Source organism: Leuciscus leuciscus, assembly GCF_965113295.1.
Source record: "Leuciscus leuciscus genome assembly, chromosome: 2".
Lineage (NCBI taxonomy): Eukaryota > Metazoa > Chordata > Actinopteri > Cypriniformes > Leuciscidae > Leuciscus > Leuciscus leuciscus.
The window spans coordinates 53672962-53698540 of NC_138726.1; the positions used below are offsets into that span (position 1 = coordinate 53672962).

The 25579-nt window shown below is 37.9% G+C and overlaps 4 protein-coding genes across 9 annotated transcripts in view; 2 read left to right on the forward strand and 2 right to left on the reverse strand.

The window, feature by feature from the left end:
- The first annotated feature begins 11739 nt into the window (after positions 1-11739).
- Positions 11740-13210, forward strand: ufsp1 (UFM1-specific peptidase 1). The gene has a single exon (XM_082162526.1). It carries the CDS (start codon positions 11851-11853, stop codon positions 12586-12588), a length of 738 nt encoding a protein of 245 aa, XP_082018652.1. The 5' UTR covers positions 11740-11850; the 3' UTR covers positions 12589-13210.
- Positions 12862-16345, reverse strand: LOC309493401 (endonuclease domain-containing 1 protein-like). Its single transcript, XM_082162525.1, has 2 exons — positions 15825-16345; positions 12862-14558 (listed from the first exon to the last, which is right to left on the reverse strand). The coding sequence occupies exons 1-2, from the start codon at positions 16140-16142 to the stop codon at positions 13977-13979; spliced, it is 900 nt and encodes a 299-aa protein (XP_082018651.1). The 5' UTR covers positions 16143-16345; the 3' UTR covers positions 12862-13976.
- Positions 16346-18950: 2605 nt separating this feature from the next.
- LOC309490694 (endonuclease domain-containing 1 protein-like) lies at positions 18951-24565 on the reverse strand. 4 transcript variants are annotated; one of them, XM_082159905.1, is made up of 3 exons: positions 24439-24565; positions 23041-23288; positions 18951-21000 (listed from the first exon to the last, which is right to left on the reverse strand). In XM_082159905.1, the coding sequence occupies exons 1-3, from the start codon at positions 24449-24451 to the stop codon at positions 20401-20403; spliced, it is 861 nt and encodes a 286-aa protein (XP_082016031.1). In that variant the 5' UTR covers positions 24452-24565; the 3' UTR covers positions 18951-20400. The 4 variants fall into 4 exon arrangements, with proteins under 4 accessions (XP_082016031.1, XP_082016030.1, XP_082016033.1 ...); XM_082159904.1 differs by having other exon boundaries at positions 24355-24565; XM_082159907.1 differs by lacking the exon at positions 24439-24565 and adding an exon at positions 24098-24116.
- A 99-nt stretch (positions 24566-24664) lies between these two features.
- The window catches only part of LOC309490522 (interferon-induced very large GTPase 1), a 79811-nt gene continuing 78896 nt past the window's right edge, over positions 24665-25579 (forward strand). For 2 of the 3 annotated variants that reach the window (XM_082159739.1, XM_082159741.1), the window contains exons 1-3: positions 24665-24803; positions 25256-25315; positions 25477-25576. In XM_082159739.1, the coding sequence (XP_082015865.1) occupies positions 25292-25315; positions 25477-25576 (124 nt within the window). In that variant the 5' untranslated portion in view covers positions 24665-24803; positions 25256-25291. The remainder of the gene's footprint in view (positions 24804-25255; positions 25316-25476; positions 25577-25579) is intronic. The other variant, XM_082159740.1, reaches the window with a different exon arrangement.

The window sequence follows — 25579 nt, forward strand, 5'->3', positions numbered from 1 at the left end:
GTTGTTTCAGATGCCATTTGGAGTTTAACATGAACGGAAAAAATATTATAAATCCTTAAATCTTACAAGGTTTGTCAGTGTGAAAAGGTTTGTCAGTGTGAAAAGTTTTCTACAATCTAAGATCAAGGGGAAAATGTATCAGAACTACTTTATATTTTCTGGTAAATGGACAAACATATATATATATATCATTTCTTTTTGGCATTTTGCCTTTCTTGGGATAGTATAGATAGACAGGAAGTGAAGTGGGAGAGAGAGGGGGATCGGTTCAGGAAACGTCCACAAGCTGGGACTCGAACTCAAGTCACCCAAAGCACAACTGTTCCACGTGTCAGAGCGCTGCCCACGGGGCTATTGGCTCCGACAGCAATAAATATTAAACTTCAAACGTGTTTAGTAGCTGGCACAGAATAGTGTAATCCAGGAAGATACAAGTCTATCCAGGAAAAGATATTAGGTCTGGGAAGACAGAGAGTGTCCAGAGTTCAAAGATCCTGATTTTATCCTCAGGGATCAATAAAGTTTATCTATACATATCTAGAGGGCATTCAAAACAGAATCTCTATGTATTTTGTCTACTACTTTCAGCCAAAATTGGCTGAATTAAAATTATGTTCATGTTGAGTCAATTGGAAGTTCCCTTTTAGTGTCTCCATAGTTCAATTGGTTACTTTTATCTTGCATGCTCTTTCAACCAGGTCTGTTTGTTGAAGGGCGACAGGGCTGGATAGAGGTTGTTTGGGCAACAGTTGTACAATGTATATATTAGGATATGAGGCCCAGCTTCTCTCAGTTCTAAGGATAGTCAATATAAACCTCTCTATACGTATAAACATTTTCCAAATATAAGAATATTTTATGGTAAACATTATTTTCAACATTGTCAACATGATCAACATTATTTCGTTAACGCATGCGATTAATTCAGAATCTTTAACGCATTAAAATAATTTTACGCAAATAAATTACTGAAGCACTTGCAATTGCCTCATTAACGTAATTTACGTCACGCAGTTAGATGATCTTACAAGTCAGGAGTCTGTAACCCTGGTAGGCGGAAATTTGTAGCCGTACGATTTATAGTCTGTCTTAAGAGCTCGCAGGCGATTTTTTTTCTCTCAGGAGAAATCGCATGGAAATGGCTGATGCTTGTATGGTCGCGGCTCGCATTGTGTGAGAGGAATTACAAGCCGAGCACGTTATGAGTACCTCCCAACCTCCCGATGATTTTTAAACATGTTTATGTGTGTATAGGCTGGTGTATGGTTCCCTATTGCCAAATCATGCACAACCACGTCACATAAGATAGATCTATGAATATTATTATAGCCCAGTGGCTTGCAACTCTACAGCTGTAACGCTTTGATCCACAGAAGATGAAGATGATTATAAAAGCACATAAGATTTATTATGAACTCAGAATAACAAGCCAACATATGAAATTTTTCCCTAAAATCGGACAGGAGGAGCTCTAGGACTGACTCACGGGGTAACCTCGGGTTCACTGCCCCATCAGTCCGCACCCCAAAAACCCATTTATTCGGAAGCTCTAGGAATGGAATCAATCCAGTCCACACCCCACAGAAGTTTAATTACACATCAAACTCACTACTCCACCACAGACCCAAGTCATCAGCATGGTAACTAAAGATGTTACAAATCTGCCTGCAAGAGGATGCTTGTCTTTGGCTGCGTTCACACTGCAGGGCTTAATGCTCAATTCCGATTTTTTGGAAAAATTCGATTTTTTTGCAAGGCCGTTCACATTTCCAATTAAATGCGACCTTTTGTGATCTCCTGTGTGAACGTGAAATGACCCAGAAGTGACCCGCATTCGCAGAAGAGTACTCAACGGTCAACGACGTCACTTGTTGTTTGCGGAAGTAGCTAAACATGGATGTCAACAGTGGAGCTCGTTTAGCGATATTAAAGTTATTTTCCCAACGGAGCCAGCGCAATTACAATCTTCTCATTTTAAGAAGAAAAATAAAAAGAAGGAGGAGAGCAAGGTTTTTGGCCATGGCGTTTTGTGGAGCAGTGGTAGCAACGTCGGTACAGAGAAACGTGTGGGTGCGGAGTCGCAGCCAGGAGTGGTGGGATACTGATGTGAGTGTGTTTATCCAGTGTTGCCAACTATTTTCAAAGGAAAGTAGCTAACGCCTCCCCTAAAAGTCGCTAAATGTCGCTAGATGACGTCATACGTCAATTAGCATATTCATGACGTCATCGTGGCGTACTTGGGTTCTGCCTGCCTAATGTTTTTTCTCGTTAAAATCATGCTCACATACTGTATTTTAATATAACATACTAAAATATAATATAATATAGCCGAATGTCCAATAAAGCTGTTCTCATTTACTATATTTTTTTGTCAGACAATAGAACGAGTAGCTATTGAATGACTATTTTTTATATGTGTAAAATTATCTGAATTGAGAGAGTTCGGAAACTGGGTGAACTAAAGCACTGTGATAGTGAGTATTACAAGTGATTAGCATAAGTAATAAAATAAAATGGTCAAACTAAATTCTTTAAATATAAAACAAAAGATAAGTGATAAGTCCGTGGAAACAACACTGCTCATTCACGTCTGCCGTGCTGCTGCTCCTCTCTCAGCCATTCACTGAACAGGGTAGACGCAGAGAGAGGTGTGTGACGGCAAGGAGAACGCAAACCTCGCGCTCGCAGGACTGTGCTGGCAACATTTGGAGGTTACTGAGGTTTGTCCAAAAAGTAGCTAGATTTGTCGCTAGTCGCTTTTTTGAAAAAATGTCGCCAACGGGGTCTGAAAAGTCGCTAAAAATAGCGACAAAGGCGCTAAGTTGGCAACACTGTGTTTATCTTCTCATTCCCGCCTACTTCAACGCAGAATTATGACGTTTGTCGCGTATCAATGACGTGCAGGTCGGATACATGAGACCTGGCCGTTCAGACTGAAGTCGCATTTCAAAAGATCGGATACGTATCGGATTTGGACCACATACACAAGTGGCCTGGGTCGCATTTGAAAAGATCGGATCTGTGTCGTTCAGACTGTCATGAAAAAATCAGATACAGGTCGCATAGGGGCAAACAAATCGGAATTGGGTCGTTTCAGCCTGCAGTGTGAACGTAGCCTATATTGTCTTAATGCAAGGCGAAGAGGAGAGTTTGAGTGGCCAAAGACTCTCCAAGGATCACAGCTGGAGGAATGCAGAAATTAGTTAAGTCTTGGGGTCAAAAACCAAACAGCACCTTTGTTTCAAACAGCACCTACATCACCAAATGTTGTTTGGCAGGGTTTCAAGGAAAAAAAAATCCTCTGCTCTCATTCAAAAACAAACTCCAGCAAATTCAGTAGCCAGACACTACTGGACCTTAAACCAGGACTGGGTTCTATGGTCAGATGAAAATAAATCAATAACTTTTTGGCAGCAAACACACAAGATGGCTTTGGTGCAAAGAAGGATAAATAGTACCCCATGCCCACTTTTAAATATAGTGCTGGGTCTTTAAAATTGTGGACCTATTTTTCTGCCCGAGGTCCTGGTCAATTCTGACAATGACTGTATATACTGATGAGCCAAAACATTATGACCGGCTAATATGCTGTTGGTCCTCTACATGCTGCCAAAACAGCGCCAACCCGCTGATGGATCGAACTTGTTGAGGCTCAATTGGATTGAGACCTGGGGAATTTGGAGGCCAGGGGAACACCTTGAACTCTTCATTCCTGATCGTGTGGCAGGGTCATTATCCTGCTGAAAGAGGCCACTTCCTCCGGGAAACACTATTGTCATGAAGGGTTCTTCAACAATGTTTAGGTATGTGGCACGTGTCAAATTTACATCCACATGATTTCCCAGCAGAACATTGCCCAGAGCATCGCACTCCTTCCACTTTCTTGTTGTCATCACACAGTACATCCTGGTGCCCTCACTTCCCACTTAGACGACGCACATGTTCACAGCCATCTACATGATGTTCAAGAAAACAGGATTCATCGGACCAGGTGATCTTTAAGGTCACAAAACTCTGGGCTTTTGATAGTACCTAGAATATCTAAGTCCACTAAAGGAGGCAGAGCATTTTCACATTTGGCTCTGAAACATTAAACTCTGGAATAGCCTTCACGATAATGTTCGGGGCTCAGACTCGCTCTCCCAGTTTAAATCTAGATTGAAGAGTTTATATCAGATCAAATGCACATGATTATTCTTGCTTAATGGTATGAACAGCAGCTACCCTAATTATTTTCTATTTGCTTCTCTGTTTTACCTTGGGATGCCCATCCTGAGGTAACTAACTAGAGAGTTTGTCAGCTCCAGTTTGGATCCAGCCTATTATGAAGACTTCAGATCCCAACACCTATGAAGAGACGGCGCCAACCCCGCGAAGACTTCAGATGACGCAACTCTAAATCAACATGCACCAATGCTACAATTTTCTAATGTCATAATCATTTGTTAACAAACAAGTATTAATTACTTCAATGAGCTCATTGTTTCTGCATTAAATGATTACATTGTTTAAATTAATACCTTTTTCGCTAACTGTGATTTTGTATATGTACATTTCTGAAATACATAACTGCATTTTCTGTAAAGCTGCTTTGAAATGGTGTATTGTGAAACGCGCTATACAATTAAATGTGAATTGAATTGAACTGAATCTTCTTCCACTGATCCAAGGTCCAGTTCTGATACTTGATCATTGTAGGTGCTTTCAATGGTGGACAGGGGTCATCATAGCAGAGTCCTGCATGCGGCCGGCTACCTGACGGGTGAACCGCTATTCTTTGATGTAATGGGTGAAATAATATTTACGTTGTCATTTGCGGTGCGGGTGTGGGTTGGGAATCAATAGGCACAGGCGGACTCTGGGTCCAATAATCAAGACTATTTCGACTCAATTTGGTACTCATTGATAGGCAGCTGCTATTAAACGCTCCCATAATTATTTGTGCTCAATCTGTAGATAGATAGATAGATAGATAGATAGATAGACTATTCAGAAAAGCCTAAAGCCTTGGAGTCATTGTGTTATCTGTCATGGCTCTGTAGTTCACCAAAATGGTTCACACAATTTGGATATCACTGTATATTATTTCCTCTGTTTTAGTAAACATCACAATAATAAAGTGATTGGATACACATAGACAAGTTCTGTATTGCCTACAGACACTGTGTTTGTTGTCATAGCTAGAAATCTTTCGGAATCACTTGTCGTCTTTTTTGATCAAACCACTGTTTGCTCTGCCTGAGCCAAACCGAGAGCAGGGAGAGACAAGGTACGTGCTGTGGAACATGTGTCATGGATGAGGAGGGGGAGAGGGTGGGACAGTCCCGGCATAGTGACTCCGAGGCTTGGACCCTGTCATTGATTTTGCCATGATTCAAAATGAGAGGGGGGTTATGTGTGGGAGGAAGACCCAAGGACACCCCCCCCCCCCCCCCCCTTTACTAGTAAACAAAGACAGCCAGAATTTGGCAATGCAAAGAAAGAGAGAGAGTATGAGAGGGAGATCTGCATAGTAAACAGAGAATGACTATGCGTCCACTGTCTTGATTCCTGAATGGGACGAGAGCCAGATCAGGCTCCTTGTTTAAGGTCCAGTGGCGCGCCACAAGACAGGAAACTCACATGAAAGAATGGGGGACGGGGACGTCGGAGCCACTAAGGTGGCCTGTCGGAAGTTATTGTTTCTGAATAAAAAGCATCCAAAATAATCTGAGTTCATCGGGTAGCGCTTTCTTTGTTACAAGATAAACTGTTTGCTCCCCCCCTCACACCCCATGCTTTATGGGGACTTCCCATAGGTGTAATGGTTTTTATACTGTATATTCTGTCCCCTTGCACTAACCCTGCCCCTAAACCTACCCATCACCGAAAAAATTTTAGAATTTTTTGGATTTTCATATCATACTTAATTTAGTATGATTTATAAGCTATTTTCCTCATGTGAACCAAAAAAGTCCCCATAAGGTCAAAATTGACTGGTATTTCTATCCTTGTCCCCATAACGTAGGGAATACCACACACACACACACACACACACACACACACACACACACACACACACACACACACACACACACACACACACACACACACACACACACACACACACACACACACTATTTAAAAAGTTGGTGTCAGTTGTTTTCTTTCTTTGGAAAGAAATTAATACCTTTATTCAACAAGGATGCATTAATTTAATCACAAGTGACAGTAAATACATTTATAATGCTACAAAATATTTTTAAATATATTCTGCTCTTTTGAATTTTCTATTCATCAAAGAATCCTGAAAAAATGTCCCCAGCAATACAACATTGATAATAATAACTCTTGAGTGCTAAATCAGCATATTAACTCAATTCAATTCACATATTTGTAGAGCGCTTTTCACAATACACATCGAGTCCACATTACAATTTAGAGGGATCTGTTATCAGAGGTAACGTATGATAAGGTAAAGTTCAGAAATGAACATACAAATCAGGCTTGGAATGGTTTCTGAAGGATCATGTGATACTGAAGACTAATGAAGATTAATGATGCTGAAAATTCAGCTTTGCATCACAGAAATAAATTACATTTTAAAATATATTAAAATAGAAAACAGTGATTTTAAGTTTTAACTTTTTTACTGTATCTTTGATAAAATAAAAGCAATGGTGAGCATAACAATATTTAAAAAAAACTTACAGACCCAATTTTTAACAGTACTGTGAGTGTGTGCGTGTGTGTGTGTGTGTGTGTGTGTGTGTGTGTGCGCGCGCGCACAGCACATTGTTATCCCATTTTCTATCCCAACTTTAATGCATCACTCCAAAGCATTATGTTAATGTATTGCTGTCAAAGGGATAGATACAAATGTGAAGGTCTTTCTCCGTTACAACATAAGGGTTTGCAGGCCAAAAGAGCAAAGCTGCAGAAGATCTTTGGCAGCGTTCACACACACACACACACACACACACACACACACACACACACACACACACACACACACACACACACACACACACACACACACACACACACACACACACACACACACACACACACACACACACACACACACACACAGCCTGCTGGTGGCTCTGCTGTTCGAAACAACCTGATCATTTCAGGAAGACCCCTTCCTCCCACCCGGACCCTGCTACCCACCCCTTCATCTTCAGCTATAAATATCACTCTGCTCTTTCCAAGGTGTGGGGATTTTAATAGACTGGAAAGAGCTTCATCAACTGATACAATCTGCACTTTACAATGATAAGACGGACAGCTTTTACTGGCTGAAGAATACTGGGATATTTCTAGCTTTGGCCTTTGCTCTCTCCAGCAGAAAGGAATAGAAATCGTTGTTACCTTTGACACTTCCATTAAAATGATTTTTAAAATGAATTAATTCAAATTTTTTTTTGTATAATTCATTCAAATGGCTTCTTCAATACATTTTAGTGTAATTTCAAACAACCTCCATATCATTCACGTCTTACCAGTTTTCTTTCCCAATGCCTATGATTTGATTTTTCTACAACTCTACTGGTTATAATTAAAATGCTTTTTACTTTCAGTTAGAAAGTTAGTCACATAGCGTACATTTCCTTCAACACCAATAAACATATGGTTAAGAACATTTTAAAATTAGTTGATAGGCTTGTGTGTAATGCGCCACCACTTACATAGTTATTGTTGTTAGATTAGTACTCCTTGTTCTGGCCGTTGCATATTATTAACAGCAGATGCATACTAATCATGTCACTATGCCAAATTCACAGTTAAACCATTCAGAGTATTACCGACAGTCAGCCAACGGACAAAAAGAAATCCTGAGGTCATTTCATGAATGAAGACAGTGGTACAATTGCTGAAGTTTACAGAGAAACCAATAATGCAGTTACAAGTGTCTTACATAACATTTCAGAAATGTTCATTATACACATCAACACAGATGTTACACCTGTGAGCTTAGTAAGGTTTTGGCAACAGACTGTTTCAAAAAAAACGTTTTGGCAACACCTAAATGAATAATTCTATATGCTTTTTTATTTAACTATTTGCATGCTATTCTTAAGCATTAAAAATGCACACATATTGTCAACAAAATCTCAGAAAAGGACCCAACAAGAAAAAGTTGAATGCAATGACTTTGCCAGCCTCCACTCACCTACAGTTATCCGTACACTCTTGTGTCCAGCTTGAATCATAACTACATACCCACAAACAGTTTGACCTCTTTAAGTACCGGGTTTTATTTTTCCATCCTAACCACAGTATTTTGCATCAGGGACTTTGATGCAAGTTTTGAAATGTCTTCCATATCCAGATTTGTGTCTGATCTTAAGTGTTCATCTTTAGTCTATCTCAAGTCAAAACATTCAATTTCAGGCCAGCATTCACATTTCCCTTATCATGCATTGTTTATCGTAGTCTATTCTTTGACCTTGTGATCTGTTTTCATGCATGCTATCTACCTGCTAAGTCTTGACCTTGTTTTAGTAATGGTTTAAACCCCTTTGGTTTCAATGAATCTTATATCCATCCACAGATGCCATTGTTACAACCAGGGCTTGACATTAACTCTTTTTGCTCACCAGCTACTGTGGCTGGTGGTTCTCCACAGTTACTAGCCACTCAGCATTTTCACTGGCCACAATTTTGACATTGATACCATGAGGCAAAACTGCCATATAGATATTTTTTAGATGATTTCATTATTTGGCAGCCGGTATATTTGGCTGCTATCACTTTAATTCCTGACGCTTGGATCCATTACCATTACACATGCATTTTCTTTCTTAATCTCAACTGTTTACGTTCACTTAAAACATAACTGACTGTATTTACATGAATACTTGCCAAGACCGTTTAAGCGCAAAAAGCAGCGAGAAAGAACTCTATTTAGTCCTGAGAGTTGGCTTTATGTGCGCACTTTGAGTGTGAGCACAAAATCTACGGGTATGAGTAAAATGATGTGCAATATGCGCAATCTCACGCCGAAATTTAAGCCCTGTAACACCAACAATACTCATCCGGAGCAAATGAAATGAGTGAGTGAGGGGAGGCGGGTTTGTGTGTAACTCGCTGTCGAAGAGATGAGAGAGAGAGAGAAAGTGCAGCTGATATCGTGTATCTATTCTGCAGAAAATGAGTATTAAGCGTTTCATATATTTCAGTATCGATATGTATCGAAAAAATGTATCTCTTTGACAACACTACATTGCACTTAGTTTATTATTTCAGATGCCTTTATAAAAGACTACAAACTAAAAATGAATATATTATATATAAAATTATATTAAATAGGAGGAGTGACTGCATTACCCGCCACTGCTGAAATCCACACGCATTGGGTGGGTGTCATTGTCAAGCCCTGTTTACAAGACAGAAAATGCTTACTGCAGTTGTTATATAATATTTCAAGAGTTATCTAAGTATCAGATTTTTCCTTAATTTCCAGCATTTTGTTTCAAAATTAAATATTTGGTTGCTGAATTGTACCGTTTCTAAATCCAGCTTCATTTCTATGTAAAACAAGTCATTTAATTTAATGATTAAATAAAAAAAATGGCCTTCTCGTATGTACAGTGCCTCAGAAAAATGCAAGGACTAATCGTACATAATAGGTCAAAAACAATGTGTTTACCAAACCACTTGTTTATACTCATACAGGTTGTTTTCTTTTCCTTGACAATGGCATCCAGTCTACCAGTCTAGATATTTTGGGGTTTGTTTCTGCTTTGGGACCATTATTGACAGAGTGATGCATAATAATAGCCCACTCTTTCTGCCACCGGTGTCGTTTCTCTGGTTGCATATGTTTTTGTTTATGTTTATGTTCACGTGTATGGGAAATGGACAGTTGAGGATGACTCTATTTCTGTCCATTTGGAAACAACTTAGAAAAACAGAAAGACTGTAACCTCCATGATTGTTTAGAGATCATGTGTCTTGAATAATGCGGTTAAAAACAATGTATTTGACATCTTATTTGTTGTTCCCCTTGTTGTGTGGCTTATCTTCCTAACCTTTTGATTGGAGCCAATCAAAAGGTTAGGAAGATAAACCAACAAGGGGAACAAATAAGATTACATTGTTTTTAACCGCATTATTGATGCGGTTATCATAATGCATTACCAAACAATCATGGTGCATTACAACAAATCAGATGCAATACTCAACCTAGGTTGGCATTTATTGCACAACCAGATAAGATTGTCTCGTTAATTAATAAACGTACGGTATAGAACGTAGCTTACCTTATTCATATCCTTGGCCAAAGTTAGCAGTTCATCCCACAGCCAAAAGGCCTAGTTCACTTTAAAATGAAAATTCTGTCATCATTTACTCACCCTCAAGTTGTTTCAAACCTGTATGAATTTCTGTCTTCTGCTGAACACAAAGGAAGATATTTTGAAGAATGTCCAGGAACCATTGACTTCCATAGTACTTTCTTTTCCCTACTATGGAAGTCAATGGTTCCAGTTAACTGTTTGGTTACTGACATTCTTCAAAAGAATTTTCATTTTAAAGTGAACTATCCCTTTAAATGGGTCTAGGTCTAGGATATACTTCCAGAACACTGGCTCCCTCTGCTGGTGGTTAGCGCTACAAACACTTTGAGGCAATACTGGTGCCTGCATAATTAGGGTAGCCTTATGTTAAACACACAAAAAGGAAACTTGAATATATATATATATTTTAAATGTCATCCAGAACATCAAAGACTTAAAATAGAAAACTAACAATAAATATGATATGCATAATATGATATAGGCCTATAGTCTACTGTCGGTATTGGCGATCCATTGAACTAACGTAACGCAGAAGAAATAATATTTTAGCCGAGTTGTGCGAATTTACAATCTGAATCAACCTACAATGAACCTTCAATCTGAACATACAATCTGTATTTACAATCTATTATTTTCATATTTCTTTTGATGAATCGTTCAAAAAGATTCACAGCTTCCTTTGAGAGATTTTTTTATTCATCTGAAGTTCACCTGGACCGTTTGCGAAGGCCTCCTTAGCCTTCATTGTAAATAAATAGGCTACTCTACGTCCGTGTTTCTTTATTTGATAATAACTGAAGTTTCATAAATCTAATTTAGCTGTGGCCTATCGTTGTTTGACCCTTTTCACATTTCTGAGTTTCTCAGAAGCAGAAGTTGTCATAGCTGGGTAAACTTGAATGAGAGAATAATTACATGAATAATACATAAATCAAAGAGATAATTACATTTGATATTTTTCATGTTTCCACCTGCTCAAACAGCAAAATTCACAATAGTATTTTCACAACAAAAGAGGAAAATAAAATAAAGAGAGATTGATAACAGCAGCAAGAGAGAGAACTTTATCTTCACTCCCAAAGCCGGTGTAGGCCTATTAGAAACACCCTCACATCGCGTTAATTCGTTTTTGTTTTGTAATTTGATGCAAAGTAGACTATATTATAAATGTAGGCTACATTTAAAAAAATTCAAATATAAAAAACTTTGCAGGATTAACGATGCTGATGACCGTTACTCGTCATCACAGTCTGTGAAAAGGCCAAAGGGTCCAATGTCCAAATTCAAAACCGTTTTAATTTAAATGTGTCTCGTCTTACAGAGCCAACAGTACTTTTTTAGTTTTACAATACTCAGTTTTGTATTTATAGACGCTATTAATTTATTTAATGTTCATAATTATTACCCTTATTATGTGTAAAACAGAAAAGATTGAGGCGGAACTGTTTTCGAACGAGCTCATACACCACAGGGAAGACTTTCGGAGATGGACGTTTGTTACGAGATGCCATAATCACATACGTTCATTCGTCTCGTAAAGTATCGTAGCTTATACACATGTACTGCCATGGAAGAGACCGAGCAAACTGAGTGTATAGATTGGGGTGGACATGTTTGTGGACAAATAACAGCTAACAACGAAACATGGGATGATATATTAGTAAAGAATGCTCATGATGGACTACCTCAGCCGTCTTCAGACTGTGACAGATGCTCAGTGATATCAGGAGACTGTCTCTATTATCATTATGGTTGTGATGGCAAGGACGACAGAGGCTGGGGTTGTGGATACAGGACTATTCAGACCATGTCTTCATGGTTGTGTCTTAATCAACCTCAGAATGTTAGCCACAGGCGCAGACACCCACCTAGTCTTCCTGAAATACAACAAACTTTGGTGGAAATAGGGGACAAACCTGATTCATTCATGGGATCCAGGGAATGGATAGGGACATTTGAGGCAAGTCTTATTCTTGACCAGCTCTATGATGTTCCCTGCCGCATAGTGCATGTGCGGTATGGAAAGGAGCTTGATCAAACCGTTGAGGATCTTCACAACCACTTTCTTACCCGTGGGTCACCTGTTATGATGGGAGGAGACAGGGATAATTCCTCTAAGGGGATCTTAGGTGTGTACACCGGTAAACAGGAGAGTTATCTGCTTGTTATGGACCCTCACTACTTTGGCTATCCCTTGGATAAAAACTCTTTGCAAAGGCACGGTTGGGTTTCATGGAAACCAGTTGCTTCTATGGATCAGTGTTCTTTCTATAATCTTTGCCTGCCTCTTAGTGCCAAGAAGTGACTGAGTTTCTTGTTAGATTCTAAAATTCCCATTGTCTGTTGTAACCTGTATGTGAGGATTTTTACAGATGTCATACTGTGACTGACTACATTTACATAATTTGTATTTTTTCTGTTTGACTTCATCACGTGAATAAATTAACTAAATAAAAATGTCATGACTTCCATGATCATTTCTTTCTTGCATTATCATGCACCTCAAATATAATTTGAATACCAAACCATGGTAACGAACTGATAAATGAACCACATGGTTCCATGGAACCACACTACATTTTATTACTACATTTTATTTCAATATATTTTTCTGACAGCTGAGACTCTTATAACAGCATCTTGATGTTTGTCTCACTGTTTTGCTTACATTTATAGCCATTTATTCTTTTTAAATTATCCCAAATGTGACTACATGGAGGCTATAAAGCATACTAACATACTGATTCTAAAGAAAAAGATCAAAACATAAATGAGGCCCAGTTTCTTTACTTAAATTTTTAGCACATAGATATTGTTAATCTCAAAAAAGAAGTTTGAACTACTTTGTCCCCAATAGATATATATTAATGTTGTAATGTGTGCATATATATTACAGGGTTTCTGCGAGTTTAAAAAAAGTTTTTTTACATTTTTTATTCTCACTTGCACAAATTAAGTCTGAAATCATAGCAGAAAGTCTTAAATTCATAAAGTCATGGCAATAAATGTTGCATACATTATAAAAAATTAATATCTTCCTCAGTATTTTAGTCCTGTTTTCCAATACAAATATCTAAAGAAGTTTAAATCAAGACACATTTACTTGGGATGCAAATGTAAAATGAAGTCTTGAAAAATGTGAGTTTATGCTTTAAACAAGAACAAATATCTGTCAAAACTTCTAAATTAAGATCATTTTTCTGAGCCCGGTGGGAAATATTTGTTCTTGTTTTAGTCATAAACTTAATTTTAATAAATTTCACAGAAAACTTCATATTTTATGTAATTTTACATCTGAAGTAAATTTATCATGATTTAGGAATCTTTAGATATTTGTCCTGGAAACAAAGACATAAATACTGAAGGAAAACATCACTTTTTTGCAGTGTGATCAGAAGTTGCAGTAAAAGTTATTTCCATATTGTAGTGTTTTTTTGCAAAATGAATTAAAAAGTAAGGGATATCTTTTGGAAGTTATATTTTCAAACTTTGAAGTGTTGCTAATACAACTCACATGGATATTTAGAGAACATATTGATGTATTGTGTTCCCTTCAATTTACTCCTTAAATATTCTTTACTTGGACTTAAAAAGGTCTTAAGTTTACCTTCATAAAACTTGCAGAAACCCTGTATGATATCTTGAAATAATAATGATTTAACCTGGGGCTGAAGGCCTTCATTCAATGAATCATTACAAGTCTGGCACACAGTCATTGTAAAAGATCTGGAAGTTCTTGTCCACCTCCATTTTGCCCTTGAGAAACTTCTCCAGGTTCTTGATGGGAACCTCCACTATGTGGTTGTTCACACGATCATTGAGACCATAGGCACCAAACGCCGGGAACTTGTACCGCTCTGAGTAGGGAGCGTTGTGATCGTAATCCGTGCAGCAATAGGCCGTCCACACGAACTCTGGGATGGCGACACGATCTTGGTTCTCACGTCGAATCATATTACCTGATGTTGTGACCCCAGTGATAAGATAAGCCTTTCCGTGGCAGTAGTTGTTGAGGCGTTTGCGGGTAACCTCTACCTGTGCGCTCCAGGGACCAAAACTGAACTCTCTTATCAGGGGAACCACATTGGTCAAGGTGTAGGTGGCGGCCTTGTCCAGCGGGTCTACCTGATGCTCATCTGGGTTCAGTTGGCCACGTTCATACTGGACCACGTCGGCGTAGTCTTCTAACACAGCCTGCGTGTCTTCAAAGTTTTTGTGCATGAAGGTGGATTGGGGGAAGGGTTCCATGTTACTGCTTCCTTTATCAGTTGCCAGCTGTGAAAAATAAGAAACACAGGTGATGAAGATCTAACATATGTAATCCCTCCGGTCCTACTCACCCCGCTCCGAGCGGTACTCGAACTGGCATGTCCGGCGCGCTCACAAGGTCTCTAATGGCGCGTTTCCACTGCATGGTACGGCTCGGCTTGCTTTACTTTGGCTCAGTTTGCTTTTCCACTGCAGTTTAGTACAGCTTCAACGTGGGTGGGTTTATTGACTGATTGCGCCAAATCCAAATGACGCTGGTAGAGACGATTCTCTCTGACCAATCAGTGATCTGCTGTGTTTACATGTCACATTTTAGCTTGGAACCTCAACCGAGGTGGTACTAAAAAAAGTACCAGGTATTAGGTACTGTTCACAGTGGAAAACTCCCCCAAAGTGAGCCGTACCAAGATCAGGGGAGTGAGGTTTTAATGCACAGCTCTTACTAGCTGGCCCTAAACATCACTCCCTTCCAGGTCACGGCACTAATGTAACCCTACAATGCCACGCTCCGAGAGGGATTCGATCCGGCATAGGGAGGCGGGCGCGCTAAAGACCGCAGTCTCTAATGATTCGAGGTTTAGAGACTTAGAGGCACGAAGAGAAAGAAGACTAAACCCCCTTGCCAAATGTCATGATTACAATAGACTAATACCCAGATCACATTCATAGAGGAGCCTCTAAAGGGACATGGTGATGGAAAACAAATATGAGATGGGAGGAAAAAAAATATTTTGATGCTTTTGCGTTCTTTAGGAAAATCTTTGCGCCCCCCCTGAAAACCTTTTGAGTTCTTTGTGAGGGAACGCAAAACTTTTGCGAGAGAATCCAAAATTTCCCTCAATTCTCATATTTTTTCCATCACTGTGTTCCTGTAGGGGCTCCGTACATTCACACATTTCAGAAGATAAACATTTTGTTTTAAAATAGATTTAATATATTATATATACTGCTTTTTATATTAACATATTTAAAAATGTAATTTATTCCTGTGATCAAAGCTGAATTTTCAGCATCATTACTCCAGTCTTCAGTGTCACATGATCATTCAGAAATCATTCTAATATGATGATCTGCTGCTCAAGAAACATTTTTTTGAAACTATTATTATCATTGTTGAAAACAGTTGTGCTGATTAACATTTTCATGTATTATATGAAACAAGATACAGGAAAGTCCTAAGAACAGCTGTAAAAGTCTTACAGTAACTTTTGATCAGTTTCAAAAGTGTTCATACAGAGGTTACTAAATATGTTATTCTTAGCACACACTCACCTGTGGTTCAAACATCCAGGGAACGTCTACCCGCTTCTCCCCATCTGATTTCTTGAAGACGTATGCTGAATAGATGGGGATGTGTTTTTTGGGGTTGTAGAAGGTGATGAAGCGAGGCTCGTCCACAAACCGCTGGCAGATCTTTTTTAGAGAAGTACTGAGGTAACCTCGTGGCGGAGTGCCCATATAAAGAAAATCCTTACAGCGCTCGACGTGGGAGAAGTCCTCCACCACTCCAGCTTGTGATCTTAATATCAAGCACGTCAGTGGGATCAACAAGGATCCAAACCAGAACCCGCAATTGACCATGAGCTTCATGTTGCTTTAAAGAGCTTAAACTGTTGTCTTTCTTCTCTGTGAAATGTTCTTTGGACTGACGTAATTAGGAGAGTTACACAGCAAAGAGTTTCAGGAAAAAACGTTGCTCCTTTTTCTGTGACTGGCTTATTCGCTGTCTCCAATCGACTGTCTTTATCTCGTTTAAAACCCACTCTTCACTGGTAGGTGGAGAATAAAATGAGAGCCATTGAAAATGCTAAGACAGAGTACAAAGTACATGCAAAACCATGTTCGGAGAGTCTGATATATAAAACTTGAATGTAAAGCATATTGATAAGACAAACTTCAGTGTGCCGTTATCCTCGTCTACATGCAAATCAGGAAGGTAAATTTGCTCACTGCTGGCCTAATGTTCACTGGCTGTTATAGTAAACCAGCACTGAGCCTAAATAAGACGTGATGGAAAAATGAACTTAAATTTAACTGACATCTACTTAATCTACGCAAGCACAGTGGAAACAATAAACTCTACTGCACCAATGTTCTCCATTCAGTACAAAATGTCAGCAGTTACTCTAACAAATACCATCAAACAATAACAATAGAGCAGACTTTAACTATATAAGTACTCACCTGTGAATTGTGTAAAAAATCCAACAATTAAAAACATATATATTCAGTTTTCCAGCATCTTTTGCATATTTTAACCCTTTCCAGCAGTGACTGTATAATTTTGACCCATCTTTTCACACTGAGGACAATTGATGGACTGAAACACAACTATTAAAAAAAGTTCAAACATTCTCTAATGTTTGAATTATGAATGAATTATGGAACTTGCCGTCATGCCGAAGGATCTAATAATGTTTATGGATGAGTGAATACATTCATGTTTTTAACATGACTGTGGAATGAAGCAGGGCGCGATTGCTAATGAGAGACAGATATCGGCGCCACATGCGAGTCCCGCAGATATAAAGGAATAAGGACATTTAATTCTACCATTCCATCTCGAAAACGCAACACTGATATTGATCCTCGTTTTATTTCTCCTTTTGTCCCAAAGTCTGCTGGCCATGGTCCATAAAGTTTGAACGAAACAACAACAGCGTGAGCGTGCCGCTAGACATAACGCAGTTGTCCACTTCTGTCGCCATGGTTACTATGGCAGTACGAGCAGAAACCAGGGATAACGCGGACATTACGTCATTGACAGGCGACAAGTGTACAGGGACGAGACATTATTTAAAATTGGAATTTCTCTGAAATAAAAAATCTTTGGGAACTTTTGGGATATTGTAAGTACTCAACTGCGGGAAATATATCACACTGTGCAAGTGATTTTTGGATATTTTATTACAAAAATCTTACATATTGTAGCTTTAATGCATCGTGTTTTATTTCTGGAGCATCAGTTCATCTTTGATCCTTTTTAATAGTTGTGTTTGAGTCTCTCATTTGTCCTCAGTGTGAAAAGATGGATCTCAAAAATCATACAGTCACTGCTGGAAAAGGTTTACATATGCAAAAGATGCTGGAAAAATTAAGAATTTTTAGGGCCTGGAGGATTTTTCTGAAGAACATTGGGCAGTTTAACTGCTAAGGACAAACAAAGGACTCAAGAACAACCATCAAAAGAAAAACCCGCTTTGGATCATCAGAATCAGAATCAGAATCAGAATCAGAATGAGCTTTATTCGCCATGTGTGCACAAACACACAAGGAATTTGTTGTGGTTTTTACAGGAGCTCTTGGTACATACATACATATATGACATTAGAACAGGCATTTAAATGAGAACATAAATAAATAGAATAAACAATAATAATAATAATAATAATAATAGTTCTAGTATATAATAATAATATAATAATATAATAATCATCCAGGTAACGACACAGTATTAAGAATCAAGGGTATGTAAACTTTTGAACGGGATCCTTTTTTATAAATTCAGCTATTTTGTTGTTGTCTTGTGGACTATATGTAAACATCTTTTATGTAAAATATCTTATTCAAGACAGTACTAAATAAAAAATAACATGCATTTTGTATGATCCCTCTTATTTTGTTAAAATTATTCACATTTTCACAGATTCTGCAAGGGGTCCACATACTTTCAAGCACCACTGCACATACATATATATATATATATATATATATAACCAAAGAGATATTTTAATGGAATGATATATGCAATGTGAATTCATATAACACACTCTGCTCTACAGTGTGGCAGGATAAGAATGGAAATGATCCACAAAGAGTATGACAAAATCTGATATGTCTTCATTCACTTCTCAGGTAGAGTCTGCTGGGAAGGTAACAAAAATATGTTCTTAGAATGTTTTGCTAACATTCCCCTTAAGTTATGAAAATATTATTTCTGAATGTTTTTTTTGTTTGTTTTTTTTACATTTGAATCTTCCATTTGAATGTATTAAAGTTTTTTCTTGGTTTATGTGAATGTTAAAGGAACATTCCATTTCTATCATTTTGAAAATGTTATGAAAATGTTAATTTCTGAAAGTTTTCTGAATGTTCAAAACATCCGTTTTTTTATGTATTAAAGGTGCAGTAAGTGATCAGTAAGTGAAACACTGTTGATACTGTATTTGAAATCACCAAAATAAACACGCCTCTACCTAAAAGGATCTTGACTTGAACATTGCATTCTATCATATTGAGAATGTTATGAAAACGTTATTTCTGAATGTTTTCTGAATGTTCTCTCAATGTTATGACAATGTTCATCAAAGTAAAAATAGCATTGTAAGGACATCATATGAAGGTGTTAGGGGGTAACAGTTTAGGACCAGATGTTTGAAAGAAGACCCGGAGTCAGAATTATAAAAAAATTAAGAAAAGTTTTACTGAAGATAGTTTGCAGTTTCATCAGCAGAAGTCAGCTTCAAGACTCACACAGGAGTTCGTAGGCCGCCCCGCTTACAGTTACAAAGATCACAGCAGTTATTCCCTACACCAAGGTCTAAGCTACGTCCTTGCTTACAGGTTGAATGATTCTGATTGGCTAAGAAATAGATAAACATAGTAATTTTCCACACATATACAGATACACTGATGCATATCTCCATAGATTATGCAGCTGACACTCGGACCCTGAAGTTAGGCACGTCGTGACCTTCCAGGTCTCAGATTTGTGTTGCTGGGCGCCAGCATGTCGCGAACAACAACTCAGTCAATCTCCAATAATGCCAGTGGCTCCTTAACCTGTAACCAAGAAGACTAACACACACACCGACACACAGCTTTACCAAGGTTGGATTTGGCCAGGCTCTAACTATAGACAGGAGTCTCGTCTCAAAACATCAAGATAATGCGTTCTTTCTCAAGGAGAGCTACACTTTAGTCTAAGTAAGGCTTTAACAAAGAAATGGTCCCTTAAACTATTGGCTTCAATGACCCCTATATGTTTTAACACGTTGAAGACCTTTCTCAAACACATTTCCCTATTTCATTTCTGGAAGCCGGGCTAAATGAGCAAGCACTGTTACTGCATTCAGATATCAAATACAGACATTAAAGAATACATGAAAAGAACATTTCAGTGATCACACTGGTAACTCCTATAACAAAGTAAAATCTCCAGAGAAGTCATTCAACTCATTTGATATTTAGATGGAAAAATATTGATTAATACCTTGATTATAATCACTCATTACATATACATTGAAGCAGCAGTGGATTCCAATCCACCCCCTTCAAAGGTTTTCTCTCTACATTACGAGAACATTCATTAAGTACAAATTACGAACAAAGTATGAACGTTCTCAGAACGTTTTATGATAACATTATGAAAACATTCAGAAAATAAAAATAACATAATGATGTTCCGAGAACATTATTCTAAGAACGTTTTCTCAACATTATGAGAACGTATATTAACTATTAATAACATTATAAGAATGTTATTTTCCATAAACATTATTTTACAACTTTTGTCCTAACATTTACATAACTTTTAAAGAACATTAGTGGAAATTATGGCAATGTTCTGGGTTTGTACTGGCTGACTATTTTATAAAATTTATAACTATATGATAGTCCAAAATATTACAGCACATGGTAAGAGCACATAGGTTTCAATTATTAAACCTTTATCTGTCTTTGCTCAGCACTCATAGCAGAACTCCCTGGAAGTCACAATTACTAGACATTTTTCTTTATACTTACTTTTTCTTTATTAGTTTATTTATATAATTATCTTGCCTGGCTCTTGCATTTACTACATGTAAAGATGCACACACAAATCCAGAGTTCACAAATTCGCTTTCATTCACTTCCCATTGGTATGCGTATTTTCTGAGACGCAGTCCTTGAAAAAGATGCTCACGGTTTTGTCCATGTCAGTCTGACTTTTCAGAAAGGTCTCTAAAGCCTTCAAAGGCACTTCTGTAACACTGTGTCCCACTATCTCATTCAAAGCATGTGCTGCGTAAGTGGGAAACATGTACCGTACTTCATAGGGAGAGTTTCGATCAAAGCGGGGGCAGCAATAAGCCGACCACAAGTGCTTCGGGACAGCCATGCGTTCCTCACTTTCTCTTCGGATGGTCATACCCGATACAGTCACCCCGGTCACCACATAGGCCGTCCCACGGCAGAAGTTATTCAGGCGGCGCCGCACCATATCAATATATGTGGCCCATGGGCCCTCCAAAAAGTCTGTGATCTGAGGAACCACATTTGTGAGTGTATAGGTAGCTGCTTTGTCTTGGTTGTCGGCCTGGTGCTGGTCAGGGTTGAGTGAGCCTCGCACGAACTCCACTGCATCAACATAGTCTGCCAGCACTGCCTGGCTCTCCTCAAGCAGTTGGTCCGTTTCACCACTAGAGGGCAAGACTCTCATGTTCCCGCTTTCATCCGCAGAAACCAGCTATGGAAGGCAAAAGAACAAGAAATCAGAAACCATGGGTGCCTTTCAATATCCCTCCTCGTCTCCTCTCTCCTCCGTCCTCCATCCTATGACCCGGAAACCGATCGAGCTCAGCCATCTTGAAGGACATCTCAATTCTCTAATTGCACCGCGAGGAGTCGAGGATCGAGGAGTTAGGAGGCTTCCTGAGGAGTCATGAGCGAGGATACACAGGTGTATCCTATGCGGAAGAGTTTTATCGACTTAAACGTGACGCACGTCTAAATTCTCCTCCCCCTTCACATCGGTCACAATCATTTTAATTTATACTTTACCTTTGCAGTTTATATAAACCACACATCTCACATATTTCAACAGGGTATCTTGCTTTATTATTATTTATTATGAATTTCTTAAATAAACAAACTTCAACAACATAAGGGCAGATCCTTTGAGCGCTGCTTATGACGCAGTGAAGTGACGCTTGAGTGATCAAGTATTCCAATGTTTTAAAAAAAGTTACATTCGATTCCTCCGTCCTCGCGTCTTTTCCTTGCAGCCTTCCCTCGCATCCTACAGGGGGCGGAGCAGAGACGCGAGGAAAGGAAACGAGGAAAGGAAACGAGGATGCACAAATAAGAAATGAGAAGCACCCCATGGGTTTCATCAGGTCCCTTTCCACAGGTGTATAAAATCAAGCACCTAGATTATGAATGCAGACTGCATTGTGCTTGATTAATACACCTGTGGAAAGGGACCGGATGAAATCCATGAATAGAAACTCATATTGACAGAATATTAGAATATTTAAACAGTATAATTTGGTTTTATGTTATGAGCAGTGCTCAGTAGATTACGTACAAATTATAGTCGGCTACTGATTCCAGATTACATAACGTAATCCATTACATTACACATTTAAGGTATTGACTACTTTTTGATTACTTTCAATACCTTTTGACCTAACTCGTTTATCAAATTGATTTGAATAGGATAATCTTGTACCGTATTGATATAGAAATACAAAAGAGAAAGAAAATATATTCCATTCTTTGTTATCAATAACATGAAGTACATTATTACGTCAGGGTTTTTTGAAAAGCTAGAAAGTTTTTAAATCATACATTTTTTAAATTAAAGTAAATTATTTTAAAATAGAGACAAATCAAAATAAAACTCTTACTAAAAATTATAAAAAAGATAAATATTTTATTTGTTTACCTGCATGTCATGAGACCATTAATCGACATCAGAGAACCATGAAATATATATATAAATATATTATTTATTTGTATTAACATAATTTTATTATTGACCTAACTTAATATTAACTTAAAATTTCAGGGGGTGCTTCAAGTAAATATATTAGGTCAAAGAGGTTCAGACCTCAAAAAGGATGCAGGCATCCCTGGATTGCATGTAAATATGAAATGACGTGAATTTGTGTATAATATAAGCCAGCTGGAAAACTTCCGGTGAAATGCGCTGCACTGACGGACAGCTTCTGTGATTATAAAGGGAGTGCGCGTTGCTCTCTTTAATTCATTTGCATTTTGAAGAAAAGTTATTGTTTTTCTTGAGACTTTGTAAGTAGCTTACTTCATACTTCACCTTGACAAAATGTATTTATAAACCTAGGGATTTTATTATATTTAATATTTATTCAAAAGCAAAACGTGTGGAAAAAATATTACAGGAAAATTCTAATATGAGCCAAAAAAAAAAAAGCCTCTCTGCTGCCATCTACTGGTTATATTGGTAATTAATGTCTTTTTTATATTTAAATAAAACTGTTTTCAATCAAATGTTGTATTTCCTACATCTTGAAATGTTTGGTTTTTTGACAAGTTATAAGTGTGATAACTGCATTAAAATATAAATACAACATTAAAAAGTCAACCATTGATGGTTTTGTGTCGATGTACAGCAAGAATGACAGCTAACAGGTCACTGGAAAGTTGGTTTATCGAAAACCAGGAAGTAACCGTGCATATGGTCAATTGATTAATTTTTTGAATAAAAAGTAATGAGATAAAACTAAGGGTATCTGCTATAGGCTACCTGTGGTTCATACATCCAGGGTGTGTCCATCCTCCTCTGTCCATCTGACTTTTTAAAGGTGTATGCTGAATAAAGTGCCAGCCGGCGACTGCTGTCGTACAGAGTGGCATAACGTAGTTTATCTCCGTAGCGTTGGCATATCCTCTTCAGATTCCCCCCTCGGATACCTGTGGGTGCTGTGTGCATATAGAAGAACTGACTGCACTCCTTAAAGCTGTCAGAGACTGTGCCGCCAGCCAGACGCAAACCTGTCAATAGAAGAAGTCTGAAGATAAAAATCTTACAAAGAGCCATCAGAGATTGAGAAGTTGAGAAGTTATCGGTGTCTATAACAAAATTTCCAGTTTTTTAAAGGCAAAGACACACCGAACCATCTGTTCTTCCATGGTGTTCCAAGCCAGACTGATAACACGGAAGAGTGAAAGTCACCATATGCAAAGCATCACCTCTCTTAGCCTGCATATGTGCAGGCGTATTTGATCACTGTTACACTGGGAGGTTTCGAAAAACAGAATGAATGATGAATGAATGAATGAATGAATGAATGATCGATCACAAATTCAGTTCATCAAGGAAATGGCAATCAGAGTATGTCTATTGAAATAAAACTAAATATTTAGTTTAAAACAGATGAACAATTGACAGTTCTATGGATGTTTTGCCCTCCATCCATGTATATTTATGACTACACACATGGTATTTTTAAACTTTATTACATTTTCTACGCTCTTATACTCAGTAGCCTACATCTAATAAAAATTATAATAAATAATAATAATAATAATAATATAAATGTAGTGTAGGAAATATAAGCTGACTACACCACCTCCTTATTTGGCAGGAGGAGCCCCCACAGATCACACAAAAAAAAATAATAAAAATAAATAAATAATATTGTTCCAACACGGACCATCAAATGTTGAAACGTGTCAATAATAAAATTCACAGAAGTAGGAAATAGCTCTCCTCAAGACTGCAAGAGGGTCAGGCCTGCTCTTATGGACCTAAGAAGGAAACAGAAGAAAACCCACAGCATACACCGCAATAAGGAAGTAACCTTTAAATCACAATTTCAGTGCCAGCCTTCTAGTACACAGCAGTGCCACACCACCCGAATCACCTCCACCGAAGGAGGTTTAATGTCTATGCAGGCCCGGACCCTACAAAGTCACTGAGCACTGTAACACACAAAAAGAGGAGAGCAGTATCACAGAAACAAAAAGCAAATGACAAACAATATTTAATATAATCACATTAATCATCAATATCAAATAAAAGAAAAACTATAAACCACAGTATAAAACTTAAATATACAAGAAACAGTGTGCTGGCCAGTCTCCTCCCACATAAATAAAAAGGTTTTGTCGTTCCCGTTGCACAGTCCTATTCGGGATTTACCAAGAAATGCCATATAGTCCTTCTCGTTTAAGTTTCGTTTTAGCGGTAATTCACAGTTTCATTTTGTGTTAGGACCAAACCACTGAAAATGTGTTGTGGTTGCGTTTTTGCACAAATTTAAGGCGTAAAACCTAAAAGCAGAAAATTAAATAGTAAGCAAACGTAAGTATTCTTAAAGCGCTTAAACTAACAGGGTATAAACGCTATTGCAAAATAGACTAGTTGCCTAAATGGTTTAGTCTGGTGAGTCACTCACTTTTGGGTAGCCTATAAAGTGGGTTAGAGTTCCCGCCCCGTCAAAAGAAGATCTGGAGTTACGACTTTCAAATGCAGAGGTTTTCCTCCACTTGATGAGTGGATAAGTTGTAAGTAATAATCGATAAGATTTTCTGAATCACCGTCTTTATTTGCCTATAGTGTTATTTGTTATTGTGAAAACCAAGAATTGGTTAATCTCGTAGTGCGAGTGCAAGAATACGGTCTGTTTTAAAACTATTATATCTTCGTTACCCGCTTAGTTCAAACTGTTTGATAGGTAGGCTACTGATTTATCCCTGGTGGTTGTCGTTTAAGAAATTATTTTTGTGGTTGTGTTTATTACACAACATTTTTTTCGTGATTCAGTCAATTTCTGGTAAATTTCACATAGGGCTACATCACATTATAGAAGTAAAATGGTTTGCAAATAGAAATTTACCAAATCATTAAGAAAGCTTTAAATCCAAAATACAGTGTGATATTGTTAATGTAATTTTGAAATGAAGCCACCATTTTAATCACCCTACTGAATCATATTATGTAATTAAATCTGCATCAGATTTCTTATAGGAGTCTCAATCAACTCGCAAGAAAAATGGACTGCCCCAGTGAGGATGAAGTAAGCAAGCACCACTTTTTCTTTCTTTCATAAGGCAGATTTATTTGCAAATAAAGCGATTTAGACATAGAGAGTTGCAATTCGCATTTATTTAGTCAAATTTAGTCTTGACAGACCTGAGTTTGCATGTTACTAATTATTGAAAAACGTTCAAAATCAAGGAATTTGAAGATGCTTGTGAACACCTTGAAGACAAACAACAAACAGAAGCATGTACTGTTGAGTCATATCACAAGGAAGATGTTTCCAAGTTACAACAAGGTA